The 21838-nt window shown below is 33.8% G+C and overlaps 1 protein-coding gene across 1 annotated transcript; it reads left to right on the forward strand.

The window, feature by feature from the left end:
* The first annotated feature begins 17471 nt into the window (after positions 1-17471).
* Positions 17472-20537, forward strand: LOC149204376 (uncharacterized). Its single transcript, XM_089393274.1, has 3 exons — positions 17472-18044; positions 18581-18952; positions 20006-20537. The coding sequence occupies exons 1-3, from the start codon at positions 17850-17852 to the stop codon at positions 20327-20329; spliced, it is 891 nt and encodes a 296-aa protein (XP_089249400.1). The 5' UTR covers positions 17472-17849; the 3' UTR covers positions 20330-20537.
* Positions 20538-21838: the final 1301 nt, after the last annotated feature.

A 21838-nucleotide genomic window follows, 5' to 3' on the forward strand; every position in this document is an offset into this window, starting at 1 on the left:
TTAGTTTAACACATCACTGTTATCAAGGAAAACCACGCCACCTGAAATAACCCACTGGTGGTCCGTAAGGGAGCAGGCTATCACTCCTGCCAGATGCCTCTGGGTCTTGGGCATATGTTCTTTTTTCTACCCAAGATATCATAGCAAGAAAAATATTGATATTGTAGAAATTGTTTGAGGACCTCATTGAGGTCGATTTTTCTGATGTCATGCTTGATTGATACCTTCTCATATGTCAGGAAGACTTTAAATATGAATTAATATGTTCCTGAAACAAATCAGATTCAAAATTTATAGATATAAAAGATAAAAACAAATGTTAATGCCTTCGTTTGATTGTTACTTGACTTTGCTGTGGGTAGGTTACAGGAAATGTGATTGGAAAAAGGATGGGGAGACAATGCAGAGCATATCTTGGATATGATTCATTTGATGTTAGAAATCCTTCAGGTGTTGAGAATAGCAACAAGAAATGCTAAAAATAACATTCAGGATATTCCAATTTTAATTTGTCCTTGAATTAAAATTCAAATTTAGTCTCATCAGCTACTTGAAAATAATTAATTAAATCATCTTGGATTAATTAGTTGGAGAAATTCAAGCTAGAAGTCTTTGTGAAGTCATGCAACAGTTATCCCTTAAATTAAGGAGATTATCCCTTAATTAAGGGGATAAGATTGAGTTGTATTTGAGTTGTAATTAGTTAGCTCAGTTAACTTAGTTATGTCCAGTTAAATTAGTTCCAAAAAGTTTGAAGAACTAATTGTGAGTTCAGTCAGTTAATGCATGCATGCATCCAACTAGTGTACTCCAGATAACAAAATATTCTCTCATCATTAACTCATGCATGTCTATTCAAAGAAAGACCCAGTTGAGCTAAATGTCAAGGAGAGGTTACTATCAGTTGCATGTGTTTTCCTATAAAGGAAACTCATCCATGCAGTCAAGATAAGGTTCCTTGAGGATTGCACAGTTTTATAGGGTGTGAGATCAGTGTTACACTTGGTAACAGCTGGATCACCCAGGAGAAACTACACAAGGAAATAAGAGGCTTGGAGGGAAGAGGAGAAGGTTTGTGAGAAGCCTTGCTTGCCTGTGAGCATCCAGGAGGATTGTACTGAGATCTGACTAGCTGTGGGAGCTAAGGCTTTATGTAATTCTGAGATATTTCCACCTTGTATGATAATACAGATAGTGGGGTTTTTAGCTGAGGCTTTCCCCAGAGTATTCTTCTGTGTTTCATGTGCATTGATTCTTCTTCTTCTAGTTATATGTGTTCAGCTCGATCTTGCTCAATCTTTAAACTTTCGCAAAGCAAGTTGATAGTAGAAGTAGATTATAGTATTTTGGTTTAGTTATATTGCACAATCAGGTTAATCTATTCTTCTTCTTCTTGTTATATGTGTTCAGCTCGATCTTGCTCAATATTTAAGCTTCCGCAAAGCAAGTTGATAGCAGAAGTAGATTATAGTATTTTGCTTTGGTATATTGCATTATCGAGTTAATCTACAGTCAGATTTTCTACATGATCTTAGAGGTAGATTTGTAGAGAATTTGTAGAATTTCTACACGGTATCAGAGTTGTGAACAGTATATGGAGAAGAGAATTCGAAGTTTGAAGTTTGGAGTTGCAAGTGCATATCGAATTCATCTCATAATTCAGGTTGGTCAATGGCATTCTATGGCTTGAGACTCGAGTATGCCTTGGATGGAAGCTCGAATTACATAACATGGAAAGATCGCCTAGAGGCTATATTAGAAGACAACGACTTGAAGGATTTCATTGATCAAGAAATCACAAAGCTAGGTTCAACTAATGCACAAGAGTTGGTTGAATAGAAGAAGTGTGTGGTGAGGGTGAGACTGATCATCCTTGAGGGAGTTTGAGACCATATTGTCTCGAATCTCCATGGGAAGGATACTCCATATTCAATGTGGAAGACATTGAAGGACCTCTACCAGAATAGTAGCGACCAGAGGAAATTGGCGCTCAAGGATAAGCTTCGAAGAATCAAGATGGAAAACTACGATACTATTTCCACATATCTGAAAAAGCTCACCACTTGTAGAGATGAGCTTAGTAGTGTGGGAATAACTACTGTTGATGATGATATGGTGAGCCTCGCTCTCCTTGGCCTTCCAAAGAGCTGGAATAGCTACCAGGACTCTGTGAATGGAAGGGAGAAACTGTTGGATTGGGAACGACTGTGGTCAGATCTCATGCAGGAGGAGATTAGGAGGAGCACACGAGATGGTTCTTCATCCAAGGATGATGAAGAAAATCTGGCCTTAGCAAGTAAGGCAAGGAAAGGGAAGGGGAAGGCATCCCATTCCGAATCAAATTCTTCTCATGGAGGGAAGAAGGTTGACAAGTCTAAAGTGAGATGCTTTAATTGTCATGAGATGGGTCATTATGCAACTAATTGCCCATCGAAGAAGTCCAAGAAGGGATCCTCGGAAGGATCGAAAGGTGAGGCATTAACCTCTCAGTTTGAAATGGACTTTACCCTCATCGCATACATGGTGTCATTGATGATGGGTTGTGGTTGGTTTCTTGATAGTGGAGCCTCATTCCACATGACCGGCGATAAAATTTTATTCAGTACCTTGGAGGAGAAAGACCTCAATATGCGCATAGAGATGGGTGACGATGAAAGGTATAGTGTTTCAAGAGTGGGCACGGTTGCTTTTCAGAGGGAGCATGGAGCTCCTATCACCTTGACAGATGTGAAGTATGTGCATGGACTGAAGAAGAACTTGGTATCGGTCGCAGTATTAGAGGACAAAGGCTACAATGTTGTCTTCAGTAAGGGAAAGGTTTTCCTTAGACACATCACCACAAGACAGGTGAAACAGATCGGTTCACGAGTTAAGAACCTGTATGCTCTTGAGGTTCAAGATGCATGCAAAGCCTTGAGGAGCAAGGAAAATGTTAGAGACTTGGTGGTTGAGAGGGAGAGTAAATTACCTCTCAACATACAACCCCAGAAGAAGTCTCAGACAATTGTGGAGGAGCCACAATTGGAGATGCTGAGAGGAGACCGAGTGGAGGCATCCACTCATGCAGAGACCTCTAGTAGGGGGAAATTTCGAGCCAAGTGGGCTGAGGGATCACATGCATCCATACCTCTAGGTGTGAGGTGGGGTGATGTGAAGTGATAGTCCCAAGAAGGCTGAAATTGGGCAGGGTTCATTGAGAGGTTTTATCTCATGGATCGTACCTTGCTACGGGAGCCTAAAGTACAGAGTAGCGGGAGGAATCAGTGGGATTAATGCAGTCAGAGATCAAAGTGACAGAGGCTACATCGGTCAGATATTGAAGAGTGCAGAGAAGGATTGACAACAGTGCAGAAAGGCTGAGTAAGCAGAAGCACAGAGTTTTCAGTTGACAGAGGCAATAGCAGTCAGAGACTTTGATGACAGATGCAACATACTGATTCAGGTTGGATGTTTTTTTTGTTTCTAGAGTTGTTGGAGCAACAACACTAGAGAGAAGTGTTTCATGCAGAACATTCCAAAGGTTCAGGATTGGGATCGAGTTGAATTCCTTTCTTGTTGAGAGGAAGTGTTGAGAATAGCAACAAGAAATGCTAAAAATAGCATTCAGGATATTCCAATTTTAATTTTTCCTTGAATTAAAATTTGAATTTAGTCTCACCAGCTGCTTGAAAATAATTAATTAAATCATCTTGGATTAATTTGTTGGATAAATTCAAGCTAGAAGTCTTTGTGAAGTCATGCAACAATTATCCCTTAAATTAAGGAGATTATCCCTTAATTAAGGAGATAAGAATGAGCTGTATTTGAGTTGTAATTAGTTAGCTCAGTTAACTGAGTTATGTCTAGTTAAATTAGTTCCAAACAGTTTGAGGAACTAATTGTGAGTTCATTCAGGTAATGCATGCATGCATCCAACTAGTGTACTCCAGATAACTAAAGATTCTCTCATCATTAACTCATGCATGTCTATTCAGAGAAAGACCTAGTTGAGCTAAATGTCAAGGACATGTTACTATCAGTTGCATGTGTTTTCCTATAAAGGAAACTCATCCATACAGTCAAGGTAAGGTTCCTTGAGGATTACACATTTTTACAGGGTGTGAGATCAGTGTTACACTTGGTAACAGCTGGATCACCCAGGAGAAACTGCTCAAGGAAATAGGAGGCTTGGAGGGCAGAGGAGAAGGTTTGTGAGAAGCCTTGCTTTCCTGTGATCATCTAGGAGGATTGTACTGAGAGCAGGCTAGCTGTGGGAGCTAAGGCTTTGTGTAATTCTGAGATATTTCTACCTTGTATGATAATACAAATAGTGGGGTTTTTAGCTGAGGCTTTCCCCAGAGTATTATTTTGTGTTTCATGTGCATTGATTCTTCTTCTTCCGGTTATATGTGTTCAGCTCGATCTTGCTCAATCTTTAAGCTTTCGCAAAGCAAGTTGATAGTAGAAGTAGATTATAGTATTTTGCTTTGGTATATTGCATTATTGGGTTAATCTACAGTCAGATTTTATATATAATCTTAAAGGTAGATTTGTAGAGAATTTGTAGAATTTCTACATCAGGCACCTGAGCCATCTACTTTGGAAATGTTTCTAGTAGGGATTCCTATTGTTTTTAATGTTATGATTCTTTCACCTCACTGTTATTTTGGGCAAGCAAATGTTTTAGGAATGCCACACAAGACATAGGTGGATAGGGAAACATATTTTTTATAATTGCAATCTCCATTCCATGATATCCTCTCTTTATTGTTTGATTGTATTTTGAATGTTTCTTTTGATTTTGTTTTTTCTTTTAACTATGAAATAGAAAATGCTTTGTATCGTGTACATTTAAACAACAACCAAAGGTTGAAGATGAAATTAGTATATCATGATATTGATTGGAATCCTTATAGCTATTTTGTGTTAAAAAAAAACTCATGACTATAAAAAAAGTTTACTTTCATGTTGTTATTTGAGCACATGTTGTTTATATACTTGACCAAGTTCATGCATTAGAAAATGAAATGTTGTTGTGAATAAAATGACAAGAATTAAACATCACACCTCTATTATTTGTTTTCACAAGTTATCTACATCTTGATCTTTTTAGCATGTAACTTAGTTGGCATGATTGTGCCTAAGCTTTCCTTGAAGGTTGAATACTAAGTTACTAAGGTGTTATTTTATATGGTGACATTTTATTTTCTTTGTTTATACAGGTCATCTAGCCACATTATAGTGGCCACTATCGCCCAATTGAAGAAAACTTGTTCGAGTTTCTTGCTTGTATGGGGAAAAATGGCTTTGACATTGCTGATGTTGAGGTATATGTCATGTAAACTCTTTATGGTCTACTTTAGTTTATGTTCTAGTGTTCATTGTGTTTAATGTCTTACACTCTGCATTGTATATTCTTTTGTTTTCAGAAAAAGAACTCAATATTGATGGTAAGAAGCAAGAATTGAAGAAAGAGGTTGAGAGCAATAACACTGGAGCGACAAATGCAAAAAGAGAGAGACAAGAGAGCCGGTCTAGTGATACCCTTAGAGTCAATATCCCACATAAGACACACACATAGAGATTGATGGTCAAGTATTTAGAGTTGGTGAATTCACCTGCAATGCCTTGGCAACACAATGATAATGTTTTGAAGTGATGAAACATCATTTCATGTGTAAATTGTAGTCCAACCAATATTAAGTTGGAAACTCATATTGTAATACTTTAACATTTCATATAATATAATTTATGTGGTTGAAATTATTTATAGTTGCACTTTGCGTTTTCATATCAGATGAGCATGCAAATTGTATGACATTTTTTAAATTTAGTTGCAAAATCGTACTAATTAATTTATGTTGATTAATAATGAACACATAAAATCAATCTAAAACTACTAAACTAGTAGGTTATATTGATTAATGATGAACACAAATAAAATGAATATATGACTAAATTAGTCATTTATAATGATTATTAATGAAAGTAAATGAAATGAATATAAACTACTAAATTAGTTGTTTATATAATGAATATGAAACTACCAAAAAAAGATAAATGACTACTGCAAATGATAAATTTGTGATTACAAATGATGACTAAATTTTGCATATATACGACTATTAGTAGCTAATTTACAATATCTTATAACACGACCAAAATTTAGTCATATTTCTCTGGTCATTAATTGGTTTCAAACGATGACTAAAATTTGCATATATATGACTATTAGTAACTAATTTACAGTATCTTATAACACGACTAACATTTTGGTCATATTTCTTTGGTCATTAATTGGTTTTCTCGGGTGATCATATAGTAATATATTTTGTTGTATATTTGGTCATTAATTGTGGCAATTAATGACTAAATATACTACTAGACAATAAAATTAAGACAACCAATTAATGACCAAGCTAAAAACGACTAAAAGTTGGTCGCGTTATTAGATACTGTAAATTAGCTACTACTGGTCACTGACTGAAAAATGGACATTTATATGCAAATTTTAGTTGTTTTTTAGTAATTAATTAGGCATTTTGTACTAGTGTATAAGAAAGTGAAAATACCATTTTTTATAATTTTAATTTTTTTATTTCTCTTTAAAGTTTATAAAATACTATGTTACTTAATACAGACCTTGAAATAATTTATTTATGGTTGAGGGTGGGAGAAATATTTTTACCACATCTTATAACATCATTTTTTTTCGTAAGCTTGCTAGTTCCTTTCTATTCTATTTCAAAAACAGGAAGGTATTATATAAACATCATCCACGATATAATGGCCTTAACCTGCCCATTGGGAAATCAGGCCTTGGTCATCTGACAACATTATAAGTCGTCCAAAATCTGAAAAGTCTAAGAATGTTTAGCAAGACTATATAAACTTGATTATCTTTGAGTCTCCTATTTATTGTATGACTCAAACAAACAAAAAAAATACTACATACCATTCATACATGGAAAAATTTAAGTATCCAAACTATGTTGATCGAACTGTTATTCATCAGAAGATTCTATTGGCGTCTGGTCTTTGGCACTGGAGCTTAACAATTCAGTTTTTGGAAGGTAGGGGATATGCTTCTCAATGCAACTTAGACGAGCATTTTTCTATTGAATTTGGTGTTGAATGAGTTGTATATCACCGTGGATTTATTGTATCTCTGTAGTCGACTTCGAAGGTCCGACAGTGGAGGTGGTTAAAGATTTTTCAAAGAGGTTTTTCATCATCTAATAAAGATAAAAGGTCTACTAAAACTAGGTGTATTGGCCTCTGGAATGGCCCGGGTCCAGGATGAGGTCCTGCCATTCGTGAAGCTCCAGGGCATTGGCATCTACATTTTGTTTCAATTCATTCTCCCACCCCGAGATAGCTGGTGAGCCTGAGGGTGTGTATTAGTCCGATAGGACTGGGCTGCTTCCAGGATTAAGTCGTTATTTATACAACCCCATTTTTTTGTTGTCGAGGTTGAGATTGGCGTCTACCATGACCATGGCCCAAGCCCTGGTTACAACCATGACCACCCCTTACATTACTCCCTCTATTCGAGTAAGGTCAAACCATCGAATATTGCTGCAAGTCACAAGGATGAGATTGACACAAATTATCGAACACTAAAACTGCCACCACCAAAGACATCGGCTAGGCTAGAGGCGAACTAATTGGAAGATGTCCTAGCATAGGGTTCCAGTGGATTTGGTGAAGAAATTACCCTGCGACTATAGCATCTGAGAGGAGAGATTATGCCAACTATGACTAGGTTCCCGACCTAGGATGCCTCCTGCACTACCGCCCAGATGATAAGGTCCTGATTGAAAGATCCTATAGAGCCTTTGTTGATTCAATCAAGTCAGTCTAGGCCAACCACATAAAACCCAAAGATCATTCCTCTGTAACGATGAAAGTGCCAATACTTAACTACATTAAACAACCTCACCACCTTGCACATGGGAAGGTATGTGTGAGGGAAGTTTCTTGGCCACTCGCCATTCCATACATTACTATTTTGACCACGACACAGATCCAGCCAGTTCCATTTTTCCATCTCTGACCCTTATTCGGGATTAAAACATCGATTTTTTATTATAACTGACATTGTTATTGTTTTTTTTTTTTTAATTTAGAGAATATTTTTTGTTTTTTTTAATTTTAAAAGGGAAACTTTTCAACTTCGTATGGATGGAACACGTGGGATTCACTAGGGAACAATACCATACCACATGCATTCATATTGAGGGATATATTTTGAAGAAAAAATGACATAATATATTAAGCATATAATAGGGAGTAAGGGGTTTTTAAATTGGCAGAAATAAAAAATGGAGCTCAAAATTAATAAAAAAATATAAAGGGGTATAAAAAATGTTAATGAAAAAATGGATACCTACAATATCTAGTGAAAGCAGGAGTTTTTTAAATTAGGAGGGTGTATCGGGTTCATATTGGAAGGGGGTTAAATAATGTGATTTTTAGAGGTATTTTCCAATATGTAGTCGAATTAAGGGTATTGTTTAGTATTGCACGAATGCACTTGATATGTCAGGGGTTCGTTGAGTGAAGCCCCCATGGGATGGAATCACCCATCGCACTCATACCCTGCTGTAGAATGCACCTTTTGGCGAAATAACTATTTAAAGTTAAAGTATATAAATATTTTTTTGGCTATTAGTTTATTCATTTTATTCAATAAATTTTGAATAAAATCTTAATCTCTTTCTTAATTACTTATATTATTTTTATTTTACTAACTATTTCTCTTGAGAATTGAGATTCATTAAAATTTTATTTCTTTGATTGAAAAGAAGGGAGAGAAGCATTCCTAGATCACCATAGTTTTGATGACTTTACAAGTCAAGAAGGTTGATAGTGTGGAAAATATTTTGAAAATTAGAATGGATGTGAGTAAGAGCTAGGCAATCTAAGAGAAAGTGTTTTTCATCATCAACCCTCTCAGTATCACAAAGGTGGCAAACTCTTTCATCCCAAGTTGTTTTTGGAATTGAGCAACACTCGGTATCATTTTGAAGCTCATGAGAATTGTTTCTTATCTTGGCAATTCATTCATTTTCTTCTTAACATTGGTCAAGACAGAAACATAATTATGGTTTTCTAGATTAGGGTTGGTCACCTCCTTATAATACCTTAACTTCATTTTTCCCTCTAACTCCTTATTGTCCCACAACTTATCCTTAAATTTGGAAGTAATATTCTTTTTAATATTATCCTTATCCTTCAAGAAGATCTCCTTTACCCCCCAATGATTTATCCAAGATTGGGAATCCTTATGTTATTCTCGCTTGAGTTAGAGGTGGAGATTTTGGCTAGAGTTTGAAGCAATTTTAGGGAAAATCTTGGCTTCCATGTTCTATAACTTCTCCTTACACATGAGATACATAGTCATAGCCACACTTTCAATGGGGAAAAGGCTAGCTTCACTCAAGAGGACATGGTATGGAGTATTTCCTTTAATCTTGAGGTTGTAGGTTATAAATTTCTTTTGGATCAACTCAATCTTCCTCCACAATTCTCTAGATATACTACAACCCTAGACCTCACATCCATATAAAATAACAAGGGTGACAAAAGTCTCAAAGAGAATTTTTTTTTTCTACTCCATACTGAAAGATCTGTCTACTTACAATTGTTTTCAAGTGCGTAATATGTTTTTCAGCCTCCAATTATCCTTTTCTCAATGTTATAATTCCAATTGAGCTAATGATGAATATTGATCCCAAGATAGTTGTATGAAGAAACTTTTTCCAAATAGTTATTATCATAAGTAAAATGATTATATTTATTGATCCCAAGATAGTTGTATGAAGAAACTTTTTCCAAATAGTTATTATCATAAGTAAAATGATTATGTTTAATTACATGACTTTAATCTTGTTAGTATTAAGAGTCATACTCATCCATCAAAAAAATAATCTTGAAATATTCTAAACTATTGTAATGTATATACACATACAACTTTTTATTTTTATATTATCAACAATTTATATTTTAATATATTTTATAATCATTTTCATTATTTGAATATTTCTCTATCTTTGTAATTCATCATTATTTTTTATTAAATGTTTTTAGTGTTTTAAGGATAACTATCAACTATATTTAATATTGTATGGGTATTTGTTCCACAGAGGCTTGAAGCACTCTCTACCCTGCTTCCCACACATCAAAGAACTGAGAACACTACCGTGCTTCCCACACATCAAAAAACATCAAATAACTGAGTGCACTTAGGGAAATGTTTCTCCATGTTATCTTTTTGTAAAACATTGGAAAACACATTAAAAAAAACAAAGTTCATATTCTTCTTTATGTAAAACATTGAAAAACACATTAAAAAAAGTTCCTATCCATAAGATGCATCCTCACTAGAAAAATAAAAAATAAATACTTTTAGCTACCTCTTAATGCATGCGTGGACACCACCCTTAAAAGTGCAGTAAACACCACCCTTAAAGAAAGAACCCTAAGCGTACTTTCCTTAATTAAAGAAAAAACATAAAAGGTAACCTCTTAAAAGTGAGAACTTAATTCTATTTTACATTTCACATAAATCTAACATCAATGTATACAATATTTTATTTTTAAATTTAAATATAAATCTAAAACCAATATATACAATATTTTATTTTTAAATTTGAATTAAAATTATATCTATACTTGATTTTAAAATTTATATTATATAATAATAAATTTACTTAATCTATTATTATTTATATTTATTATTATTATTTAATTTTTTTTAATTTCATAAACAAAACTCTCTTGGTAACAAAAATTGCCATCCCCTTATTTTATTTTATTTTTTATCTAAATAATATATGCCCTACCTCCCATGTTTCCCAACTCCCTCCCATGTTTCCCAACTCCCATACTTGCAGGTCCCAAAAACTTTATAAAACATTAAATATTTTTTAAATTTTGGAATTTCCTTTTATGTTAATTTAGGTTCCCTACTCCCACATCCCAATTACTTGGTAGAGCATTAACTATTTATGGAAAAAAAATATTTTATTTCAGGTTAGGTTCCCCATTCCCACATCCCTAAAAACATGACAGAACATTAAATATTATTTGAACTTATAATATCTTTGGAATTTTCTTTTATTTCATGTTAGGTATACATCTCATTCATAGACATACATTACCTTTTGTATTTCACTGTGATGTCCCATTTTTCTTGATATGCACAATCCTGATTCCACATATAAAACATATTACTGGAGAGAGGGTATAGATCATATAAGCTTCGCATCACGAAAATATAATTACAATATAATGTAATGTTCACATCACGAGAAAGATATTACAATTACATATTGACTTCATGCCCCACCTTGAACATGACATGAAATACTAAAGAAATAATTTCATAATACAAAACATGTATATAATAACCTTAGAATGGGTTCTTTTCATAAATCTCAATCACTGCAAATCTTTAAGGTTGGTGGCGATGAGTGAGGGGTCATCACATGTCGGTGTGGGTATATTATGCAAATCTTTAAGGTTGGTGGCGATGAGTGAGGGGTCATCACATGTCGGTGTGGGTATATTATTCCACCCTCCCTTGTCCTTTATCATATTATTATTGTAACTTTGCGCAATAAATTTAGGTTCGCTTGTTCCACTAGAGTCACATGGGCCCCTTCCCAGAAAGGTTTGATTGCTACTAATCTAAGTGTCCAGAGAAATCGACTTTTAAGATACTTAATATTTTTTAAGTGTTTAGAGAAATTTATTTTTAAGATATTTAATATTTTGTTTCTTTAACTAACATTTTTACATATTTATTATAATTTTTTATAAATAAAACATAATTTAATAAAAAATAATTATTTTTTTATTATTATGATTAATAAAATTGTGATAATTTTTTATTTATAAAATTTAAAAATATTAATTTAATTATAATTATAATTTTTTAAATAAAATATAATAATAATTCAAATCAATTTTATTCCCTACCAACTTTTATCCGAAAACCTAATCATAGCTATGAATTCATTTTTAACCTTTCTAACTAACTCGAGTCTTTATAAGTAAATAAAATAATAAATTTTATAATAAGAATTTAGTTAAAAGATAATTTTATTTAATAAATGTGAGAATATATATTTTTTAAAGTAAATAAATTTATTTTTAATTAAAAAAAATAAGAATTTAGTCTGAAGATATTAATTGAATTAATGTGAATATTATAAAATTATATTTTTAAAATGCTATTTTAAAATATTAATTAATTTTAAAATAAATTTAAATAATTAAAATTTTTATTTAAAAATGAATCACTAAAAAAATACAACTATCATGAAAAATTAAGTTTACCTATTTTTCAACTCACTCACTTTTTTTAATGATATTGTTTTTTTAAAACATTTCAAATTTATGCATACAATATTTCTCCACTATATATTTTACATCTATATATAGATACCCCACATATAAATATATGGATTATTCACAATATAAATTCATATGCATGTGATATGAATATGTGCATGTATATATTCAAGGAAGAGTAATATGGCAAAGAACTTTATATAGATGATAAGATTAATGGGTATAAGGTCACTTAAAATAAGATTCAAAGTTATATAACAATATATTCATTATGAGTTATAATTAAAGATATATGAGAAAAATGGAGAATAGTAATTATATATATATATATTTATATATATATATATATATATATATATATATATATATTATTAGTATTAAACATTTTTTCTATAATCTATTAATAATAATTTGTAACATATGTATATATACATATAGATATTAATATTGATATATTAGTATTTGATATAATAATGTTGATATATTAGCTTGTTATGAGTGAGAGAGTACTATAATGAGGAACCCCCTATAGATGAAAAGAGCAAACTTAATGTTATTGAGAAATTAATCCTCTATGATCCATGTATCCATATGTTAATGGAATAATAACTTGTGACACATCACATAAATATTAATATGAATGTATGAGAATTGCAAGAGAAAATGAGAGTACAGTCACAAAGAACCCCACATAGATGGCAAGAGTAAAGCATTTACTAATGCGTAAACAAGAGTAAACACATTATTAATGTGAAGCTAATTCCTTATGGTCCATTATAAATATTAGTACCTAAGTATGAGAGAGGGCACAAACATTAATAGAAACAAAAACAAATAATGAATAAGATGGACATGGAATATAAAAAATATTTTAATGATTAGGTGAAATGTTCTATACAATTATACATGTTAAAGAGAATGAAAATCTATGTGTGGTAAGTGCATGTGGGTGACGAGGGGAGGGGGTTCTATAACTCCATGGGAACAAAATTTTATTCCTATGGCTCGAGTCTTGGAATAAAAACCAACAATGTGGGAAAAGCATATGCTATGTTGTAAGGTCTAAAGCTTGCAAAAGTTCTTAGTGTCCCCAAGGTGACTATGATTAGAGACTTGTCCTTAGGGATCCTTACTCTTCATCCTCTCATCACAACACTGTTAATTGAACTTAGTTCTAAAAGAAATTCAGTAAGTGAAAGAAACATTAGTATTTGTCTCCTATTTCCATGTCTTAAGGAAACATAATCAAGAGGCAAAAAGCCTAGCTAATCAATCCACAAAAGGAAAAGTTGGGTTCAATATAATTAATCATAAGGAATATGCACAATTTATGCCATAATCATTCCATGAACTTACCATATTGTAAGAATGTGAGTCAATACATGGAAAAATGCATACCTATTAATAATGATTAATTTTGTAGTTAGTTTATAAGGCCACTCCATCCTCCTCACATGCTCTCAAGTTGCATAACCTTTTCTTGTGATTTCTTTGCCTCACATCGATAGGACGTAGGTGGGATTAAATGCATGGTTAGTGGAATCAAGTGGCACTAGGTATTCAATCTAGGTTTAGGTGCGAAGATTAAATATGATTTGGCCACCTTTGGTTTGAGGTTGCTCTACTTGTTATTCAACTTCTTTTATTTTCCAAGGACTTTGTGTTCTCTATAGTGAGGGTCTTGCAGCTTATTTCTCTCGTGGGGTTCCCTTGGACACCTTAAATGTTGACATATCTAGACTGTTATCCCCCAATTACAATTTGGGTGTTCAATACATGTTGGAGGTTATTTATTCAATGGATCTTTATGATACAAGGGAGAGTTGGGTGGTGCAACACAAAGTTCCATTTGGGAGCCCTCTATCACAACAAGGGTTAGAACTTAGAATAATAGATAAGAGTAACTAGTAAGAATTTCGATGGCTCAAGTCACCATCAAAGCATGGACTATACAAAGCTCAAAAGATGAGGCAACCACTAGAGAAACATGAAAACATGATTAGGCGAATGGATAATGAAATGAAGGATCCTTTTGCCAAATTCAAGACCTTGGAATATGGTTTTACTTCTAATCAAGTGGGAACCATGGAAAATGAAGTTGTCATGGGAATCCTCATTCAATAAACTCACTATAACTCTTCCCTAGATATGGAGATCAAAGGATTATTAAAGCTTTAGAATATAACTTTGATAATAAAAAAGAGATTAGAAACCAAAAATGTTCTAGTTTGACAAAATCAATTAGAAAATAACTATTTTCAGCACACATAACATTATCCATTAAATATATCTATTAGTAAGCTTAGATCAACTAAAATAACATTATGTAAAGTGAGTAAATAACTCTGAGTAAATAATTATTAATATAAAGAAAGGAAGGCAAGTTATTAATATAAAGAAAGGAAGGCAAGGAGAAGTGAGTGATGTTAACCAGAATAGAAGCCAAGGATAAGTCACTAATGTTACAACTGAAGTTTAAAGTTAAATGTTTATATGAATGAGTGGGAATGTGAGTCAGTTAAAATATTTATAAAGGTAAGAGTTAGTATTTCCAGATATGTAGGGTAAAGGATTTTCATTATCTACTTATAAAAGTAAAAGACTATAATTGCAGTTTATAAGAGACGTAGGTTAAAGGATATTCAACACACCATTTTCCAATGTATCCTGAATTTTATTTTTATCAAACTTTATAAATAAATGCCATGGAACTTTTAACATCTCACCCTACTTCAAAAAGTATCCATCCATCAAATTAAACCAAAATTCCTTTCCACATTCCAGCAAATATGGAAAAAATAAAATAAAAAATGTAAGGTTTGGACTGGTCAAAGGCGTAGGGAACAGTTCACTCATTGTGAACGATGTCGCCGAAGACAAATATGACAACAATATATTGAAGGCCACAGAGGTTACATGCTCTGGAAAATTATGACATAGAAAATAATAAAATATTTTTCATTCATTTGCCTCTTGGGTTTTCTGCAGGCCGGTTTTGAAAAGAGAGAGGGCATTCAATCTTTTACAGCAGTGAGCAGGCAGACCCACCGCCATTGCCCATCCCTTTGTAATTTTATAACAGGTTCCCATGCCTTTGTAATTTTATTACAGAGTCACCTATTAAATCATTTGTTGTTGCTTTACAACAACCAAGAATCCAAAAAATTATCAATCCATCCTTATCATAATCAGCAGTGGCAGCTGTATCCTGCTTATCCCAACAGAAAAGAAAATGGCAGACATGTCAACTTTTGCATTAAAGGAGGACTTGTCCACTCCTGTCAACCCGTCCCCTTAAATATTTTGTGATACGGTCTGTGCGTCGTCTTCTACGTCGTAGACAGCAATAATAGTAACAGTTCCACGCTTACCAATTTGGTAAAATTCACGTGGAAATCGCGAAATTTTCTGTGGGCCACTCTGTAAAATTATTTGCCATTCAAAATCTTTGCTGGGAACAATCAAAATTTCATGTCCTAACTTTGTGAAATTATTTACCAGATTGGTAAAGTTTTCTGTCCAGATTTTTTTTTTAAATACGTAAAACGTTTTCTGTACTCAATTTTTTGTAAATAGGTAAAAGGTTTTTCTGTCGCGAATTTGTCCTCTATTTTGAACATATGCGAAATTTTAGCTAGGGATTTTGTCACTTTAATGTCCTGTATCGAATTTTTCAAAAAGATATGTGAAATTTCTAGATTTACCATCATTTTTCTAAACCAATAAAAAATTAAACTCCTAATTCTTTTTAAATTTTAATTAATATATTTTATTGTTAGTTAATTTTTTCTTATCAATTTTGTTAGAAATTAGGTAGAGTTTTCTTGGATCCCAGCTGTGTAATCTGGATAGTTCCACTTTCTAAGACTATTTATGGTGTTGAATGATTTATATATTTAAAAGCGCTAGTTTGTTAGATGTTTTTATCTTTTTCCCAGTATCTTTTCTGATTAATTTTGTCCAAAATCAAGCAAGGATTTTTTGAAATATTAAAATTTAGCAGGGTAATGTGCAGGTATCCAAAATATAAAAATGTCTAATAATTAAAACTGCTTCCTATTTAGGAATACAATTCTAAGTATTCTATATTTTGGAATAGTTAAACTAGGCCCATTCAAAACCACGATTCTACCTATTCTATGTTGGAGCTTTTCTAGAGGTCAATATTACCTAAAATTTGGTTGATATTGACTAAAATTACAATTCCAAGTATTCTATATTTTGGAATAGTTAAACTAGGCCCATTCAAAACCATGATTCTACCTATTCTATGTTTTGGAGCTTTTCTAGAAGTCAATATTACCTAAAATTTGGTTGATATTGACTAAAATTACACGTTTGAGTTGTGTAATCTGCATAATCTAGAAGCTTTTGTGTTTTCCAGTCTGTTGGATGCCTTTATGTAATAAAAAATATATTTCAAGTAATTAAATATGAGAATCATAATTGTATAGTCAAATTATGAAAAAAATTCACTCAAAACTTAGAATAGTAATGACACAACCTTTTTAAACAATTAAAATTTACAATCTTACTAAAAATTATATGCTAAAAAAAAACCTTGTAAAACTAAATTTAAAAAAATAAATCAAATTTAAATATAAATAAAATTTCTGTGAAATCTAGTAAATTTTTTTGAAACTATGGTGAATGGGTAAGTCTTTGGAGTAATCTGAACGAGCCCAAGTTCAAAATTAGCGGCTGCTTTATAACACCAAAAACATATTCAACAACCTACAAATCAAATATAGCAACCTACCAGTCAAATATACCAAATTTTATGATTTAACAAAAATATACAGAATCTTATGATTTAACAAAAACAACTTTCGGAGGAGAAAGAAAAAAAAAAAAAAATATTAACCTAAATCATAACCAACTATATACTCGATGAGATTTGAATCGGGGTACCGAAAACTACTGGTCATAAACTTAATCTATAATAATAATAAAAAATACGGACGAAGAACCGACCTCTCTGTCGAAGGGTCCACTGGTAAACGAAAAAACAAATGTAAATGGGGATCGTGCTCGCTCTCGTTGGTGGCTTGAAGATTGAAATGATGACACCTATACTTGTGTCTGCTACATCTTTCCAGTTGACATTGATTACGCATTTAGTCTGGAAGGCAGGGAGGCAATTGCCTAGAGACCTGGAATCGCGCATGTGATCCCATCTCGATCCCCATCCTCGCCCCTTACCTCAATTATGCTTTCTCTGGACGCGTATTATAAAATGCCCATCGCCCCCAAATAATTGATCCAACTCCACTCCTACCATATTTTCATTGGAATTCACGTGGATTTTGCAATCCAATCACGCGGCCATAGCCCTCATTAGCGGTCTCCCCGCCCCTCTTCTAGCTCTTTGACCATGATTTAATACCAGTGGCTAGTGGCTTCTGCAGATTTGCAGGAGATTCAGCGCCCCTAGAAAGATAATACTGGAATATATTGTTGTGGGAAGGCTGGATCAGTAATCCTGAATTTGTTGTGGATTCGGAAAAAAGATGAAGGTTCAATGCGACGCGTGCCAGAGCGCGGAGGCATCTGTGTTTTGCTGCGCAGACGAAGCTGCCCTTTGTATGAAATGTGATTCCAAAGTCCATGATGCCAACAAGCTCGCCAGCAAGCACCGCAGACTCTCTCTCCTCGAGCCCAGTTCATCATCCTCCCCGGATTCTCTCAGATGTGATATATGTCAGGTATTCATGGCTTCCACTGAGAGTGAGTTGTCGGGCTAACTCCTCACTGGCTAGAGTGTGTGTAGGAACCACTTGGTTTTACCAGATGTTCTTGATTTGTTCGTTGGAATTTGGTGATTAAAGCCCTCGAAAATGTTCCAACACTATATTTCTTCCAATTACATCACTGAAACTTAAGATTCCAAAAATTTCTCGTCACTTGCCAGAAAAAAAAAAACATCTGGGTATCTAATCCTCAAAATAACTTGTATAGAGATTTATTTGAAAAGTGGGATACGCTTTGAGACAGTCATTTTCAATTGCTGTTGCATAAGTTGACAGGCATTGACAATCTTGAATACAGACATTAATATGTCATCGATCGAACTCGAATGCTGCTAAAATTCTATGTTGAACTTGCTGGACTTGATTGGGATTTTTCCTTTACATCGATTACCCTCGGTTATTTTGGAATAATTTTGTTGCTGAACTTGCTGAGATTTTTGCACGTTTGAATAATTGTATTGATGGACTTGTTGGGATTTTTACCTTTGCAGGAACGAAGGGCGTTCTTCTTCTGTCAAGCAGATCGGGCCCTCTTATGCAGAGATTGCGATTTGTCTATCCATTCTGCCAACGAATTGACTGCAAAACACAACAGATTTCTGGTTCCCGGCACCAGAGTTTCTCTGAAACCAATAGAGACTTTGGCTGCCCCTGAGAAAGCTGTGGCCACGGCCACTGTCACCAAGGCACTTATGCCGCCTGTCCAAAAGATGCCGGATCATGCCCAGCCATCAATGGATCTGCCTGTAGAAACCGTGACTGCAAGTAGCAGTAACAGCGAGTTCTCACAGTACTTGAGCGAGGTTGAGCAATTCCTAACCTCGGCTTCCCCTGAGCGTCTAGACTGGGGTGGATCAGCTGAGGTAATATTCATATTCAATCAGCCAATAAGTATACATATAAGTATATATATATTTTCCAGACCCTCTCAGAATTTGCAGAAGGATGGATCAAAAAGAATTTTTTCATGTGATATGTGGTTGCTTCTGAAATAATTGTGTAATAGTGTGAAATTTCTCGCAACTTTTCTCAGAATTGGCAAAGAATGGATGGATCATAAATAAATTTTTCATGTCATATGTTGTTGCTTCTGAAATAATTGTGTAATAGTGTGAAATTTTGCACAATTTTTTTTAAATGTGGTTTACTGTGTTAATCTAGTACAAGCTACTTTTACTAATAACATCTATATACTATTGTGAAGAATTAAGATAAATAATCATTTTAGAGCTTTGAATCCTACTGGGGAGAAAGATAACGGATCTTCCCACATTATTTCAAAAGCAACAACATATAATTCTTGGTGGGTATACTTGTGAATTTGACATATATCATTAATATCATTTGCAGATTGAATTTGACATATATCATTAATACCATTTGCAGATTGAATTTGACATATATCATTAATATCATTTGCAGATTTACTAATATCTCTGAGCGATCCCGACTTAATATTCGTTTGTTCTACTGATAATCTGATTTATTTGGTTGTACTTTCTCTCTTCATACTAACTTAATATTCATTTGTTCTACTGATAATCTGATTTCTCTGCAAATGGATTTGGCCGTACTTTCTATTTCATCCTGGCTCTTAGTACGCGTTTGTCTAGTGATAATATAATTTCTGCGTAAATTGATTTGGCTGTTCTTTCTACATATAATCTGATTTCTTTGTAATATATTTGGCTGTACTTTCTCTCTTCTTCTTGGCTTCATATAATATGATTTCTCTGTAAATGTATTTGAGTGTACCTATTCTCTCCATCCTGGCTTAATATTTGTTTGTTCTATTGATAATCTGATTTCTTTGTAAATGGATTAGGCTGTGCTTTCTCTATTCTCACACTGACTTAATATTTGTTTGTTAATCTAATTTATCTTTAAATGGATTTGGCTCGATTTTCTCTCTTCAGGCTCACGCTATTGGAAAGTACATGGAATCGGCTTGGGCACCCAATCTGGGCCTCCTGCCTGAAGGTTTCTATGGAGACTCACTGGCAGAAGTCCCTCACCTGCCATCGCCGACAACGGATTCCGGATTCTGTATCTACAGCCAATTTGGCATCACCATGAAACCAAAGGCAAAGCAGCAGGTGCAGAATGTGCCATATTTTCTTGCTGGTTTCGAGACGGGGGACGATAGTTTCACTGTTCCGGACATCGTATTGCCCCCTTCTGCAAAGCGAATGAGGATATCCAACACCACTCTCCATGACCAGCAGTTTTTTATTTTGTAAAAACGCTGCAAGGAATCATCTAATCATATGAATGAATGTACTGCATCTGTATGAACACATGAACTGTCCTGGAACAATTTCCATTATGGAAAATGCTTTTTTGAACTATTTTGGATTACTGGAACTTTTTTTTTTTCCAATGAACAAACTGTAACAAAATCTTCAAATCCAGTGATCTGATTAATGTTTAATATCACTTATTATGAAATTTCTTCAATGGATGTGTACGGCCTTTACTGGCATACCAAGTGTCCATGTCTTCTAGAATCACCTTTTGTTTTAAAAGTTATTCGTAGGAAGTGTGAATGTCCAAGGGTCGGACTCATTACCCTCGTTACCACCCAGTTATCTACTCATTGAGGAATTTTACAGGATGAGGATAACCGTGCACCCAGATCTACTGCGCATATATATATATATATTTGTTGGAACTTTGGATGTATATTGGCATCGATTTGATAGTGTCTAGTGTCTATGTATCTATAATGCTGTGTAGTTGACTGTTTATTACTTAGCTAGTATAATGCTTTGCTATTGCTTTAAATTTTACAGAAATCCTGGTACAGTGCCCGGAAAAATAGGTGGTATTTCGCTGGTGGTACAGCGTTCAGAAGAACGGGTGGTATTTATTTTCAATGGTCACAAAACTCTGATTACGGGTACAACTTTGCTTGCAGAGGCCACTCAGTTGTACTGGGTCATTCCATTTATGTTAAAAATTCCATGACCTTTCCAATTCAAGTAAGTTTCGAGAATCCAAAGCTTTTCAAATTTTTGAATGTCTTTAATTAATTGTAATAATTAGAGTTTGACGATGTGGGCTTCATCATACTTTTTACCTAAGGTGCATTTTAATTTATGCAATTGCACAGAGTAATTTTTAGAATCCATTGTAATAATTGGAGTTTGATGATTCGGACTGCAGCATAATTTTTACATTAAGACAGAGGTTTTTTTTTAAGAATCCATTGTAATAATTAGGGTTTGATGATGTCTTCATCATAATTTTGTATGGGCCCATGAGATGAATTTTAATTAATGCAATTCCCCCACTCTTTCAAGGGATTGAATAATACACTCCGCATAAATTATTTTGAGTCTCCATGTGAGTTTTGGGAATTTCATTTCGACCCTCTTTGTCACGCCCCTACACCTGCGTTGATCTTCCAACTGCTTGTAGCGAGGTGCGGCACCACCGAATGCTTTCTTTTTAACAATACTAACGTTTATGGGCTACGCCTCTTTCAACATAAACTTACTTAACTTGTGTTCTTATAACCGAATAAAATGTTATCCTTTATACTTCAACAAAGAACATTCCCATTCATTAACCATCAACAATAAACCAAGAACAATACACAAGTATAAAGGGAGGGGCAACTCCCGAACAGTCTGCCCAACAATAATATTATATCAGAATATCAAATTTTACAACAAGTGTGTCTTGGCTGAACCAAGTCTCACACTTAACCAATTTTCACAATAGACAGACCACCTGCCTTTTACAAC

Source organism: Pinus tabuliformis, chromosome 1_2 (assembly GCF_031772625.1).
Source record: "Pinus tabuliformis cultivar Carrire ecotype Pingquan chromosome 1_2, CPIR1, whole genome shotgun sequence".
Taxonomy (NCBI): domain Eukaryota; kingdom Viridiplantae; phylum Streptophyta; class Pinopsida; order Pinales; family Pinaceae; genus Pinus; species Pinus tabuliformis.

Bases quoted from the DNA above. Each gene is read 5' to 3' on its own strand.
- LOC149204376 (XM_089393274.1), top strand. From the start codon at position 17,850: ATGAAGGTTCAATGCGACGCGTGCCAGAGCGCGGAGGCATCTGTGTTT. The intron at 18,045-18,580 runs GTATTCATGGCT...TTACCTTTGCAG, and splicing joins TCAGATGTGATATATGTCAG to GAACGAAGGGCGTTCTTCTT. The intron at 18,953-20,005 runs GTAATATTCATA...TTCTCTCTTCAG, and splicing joins ACTGGGGTGGATCAGCTGAG to GCTCACGCTATTGGAAAGTA.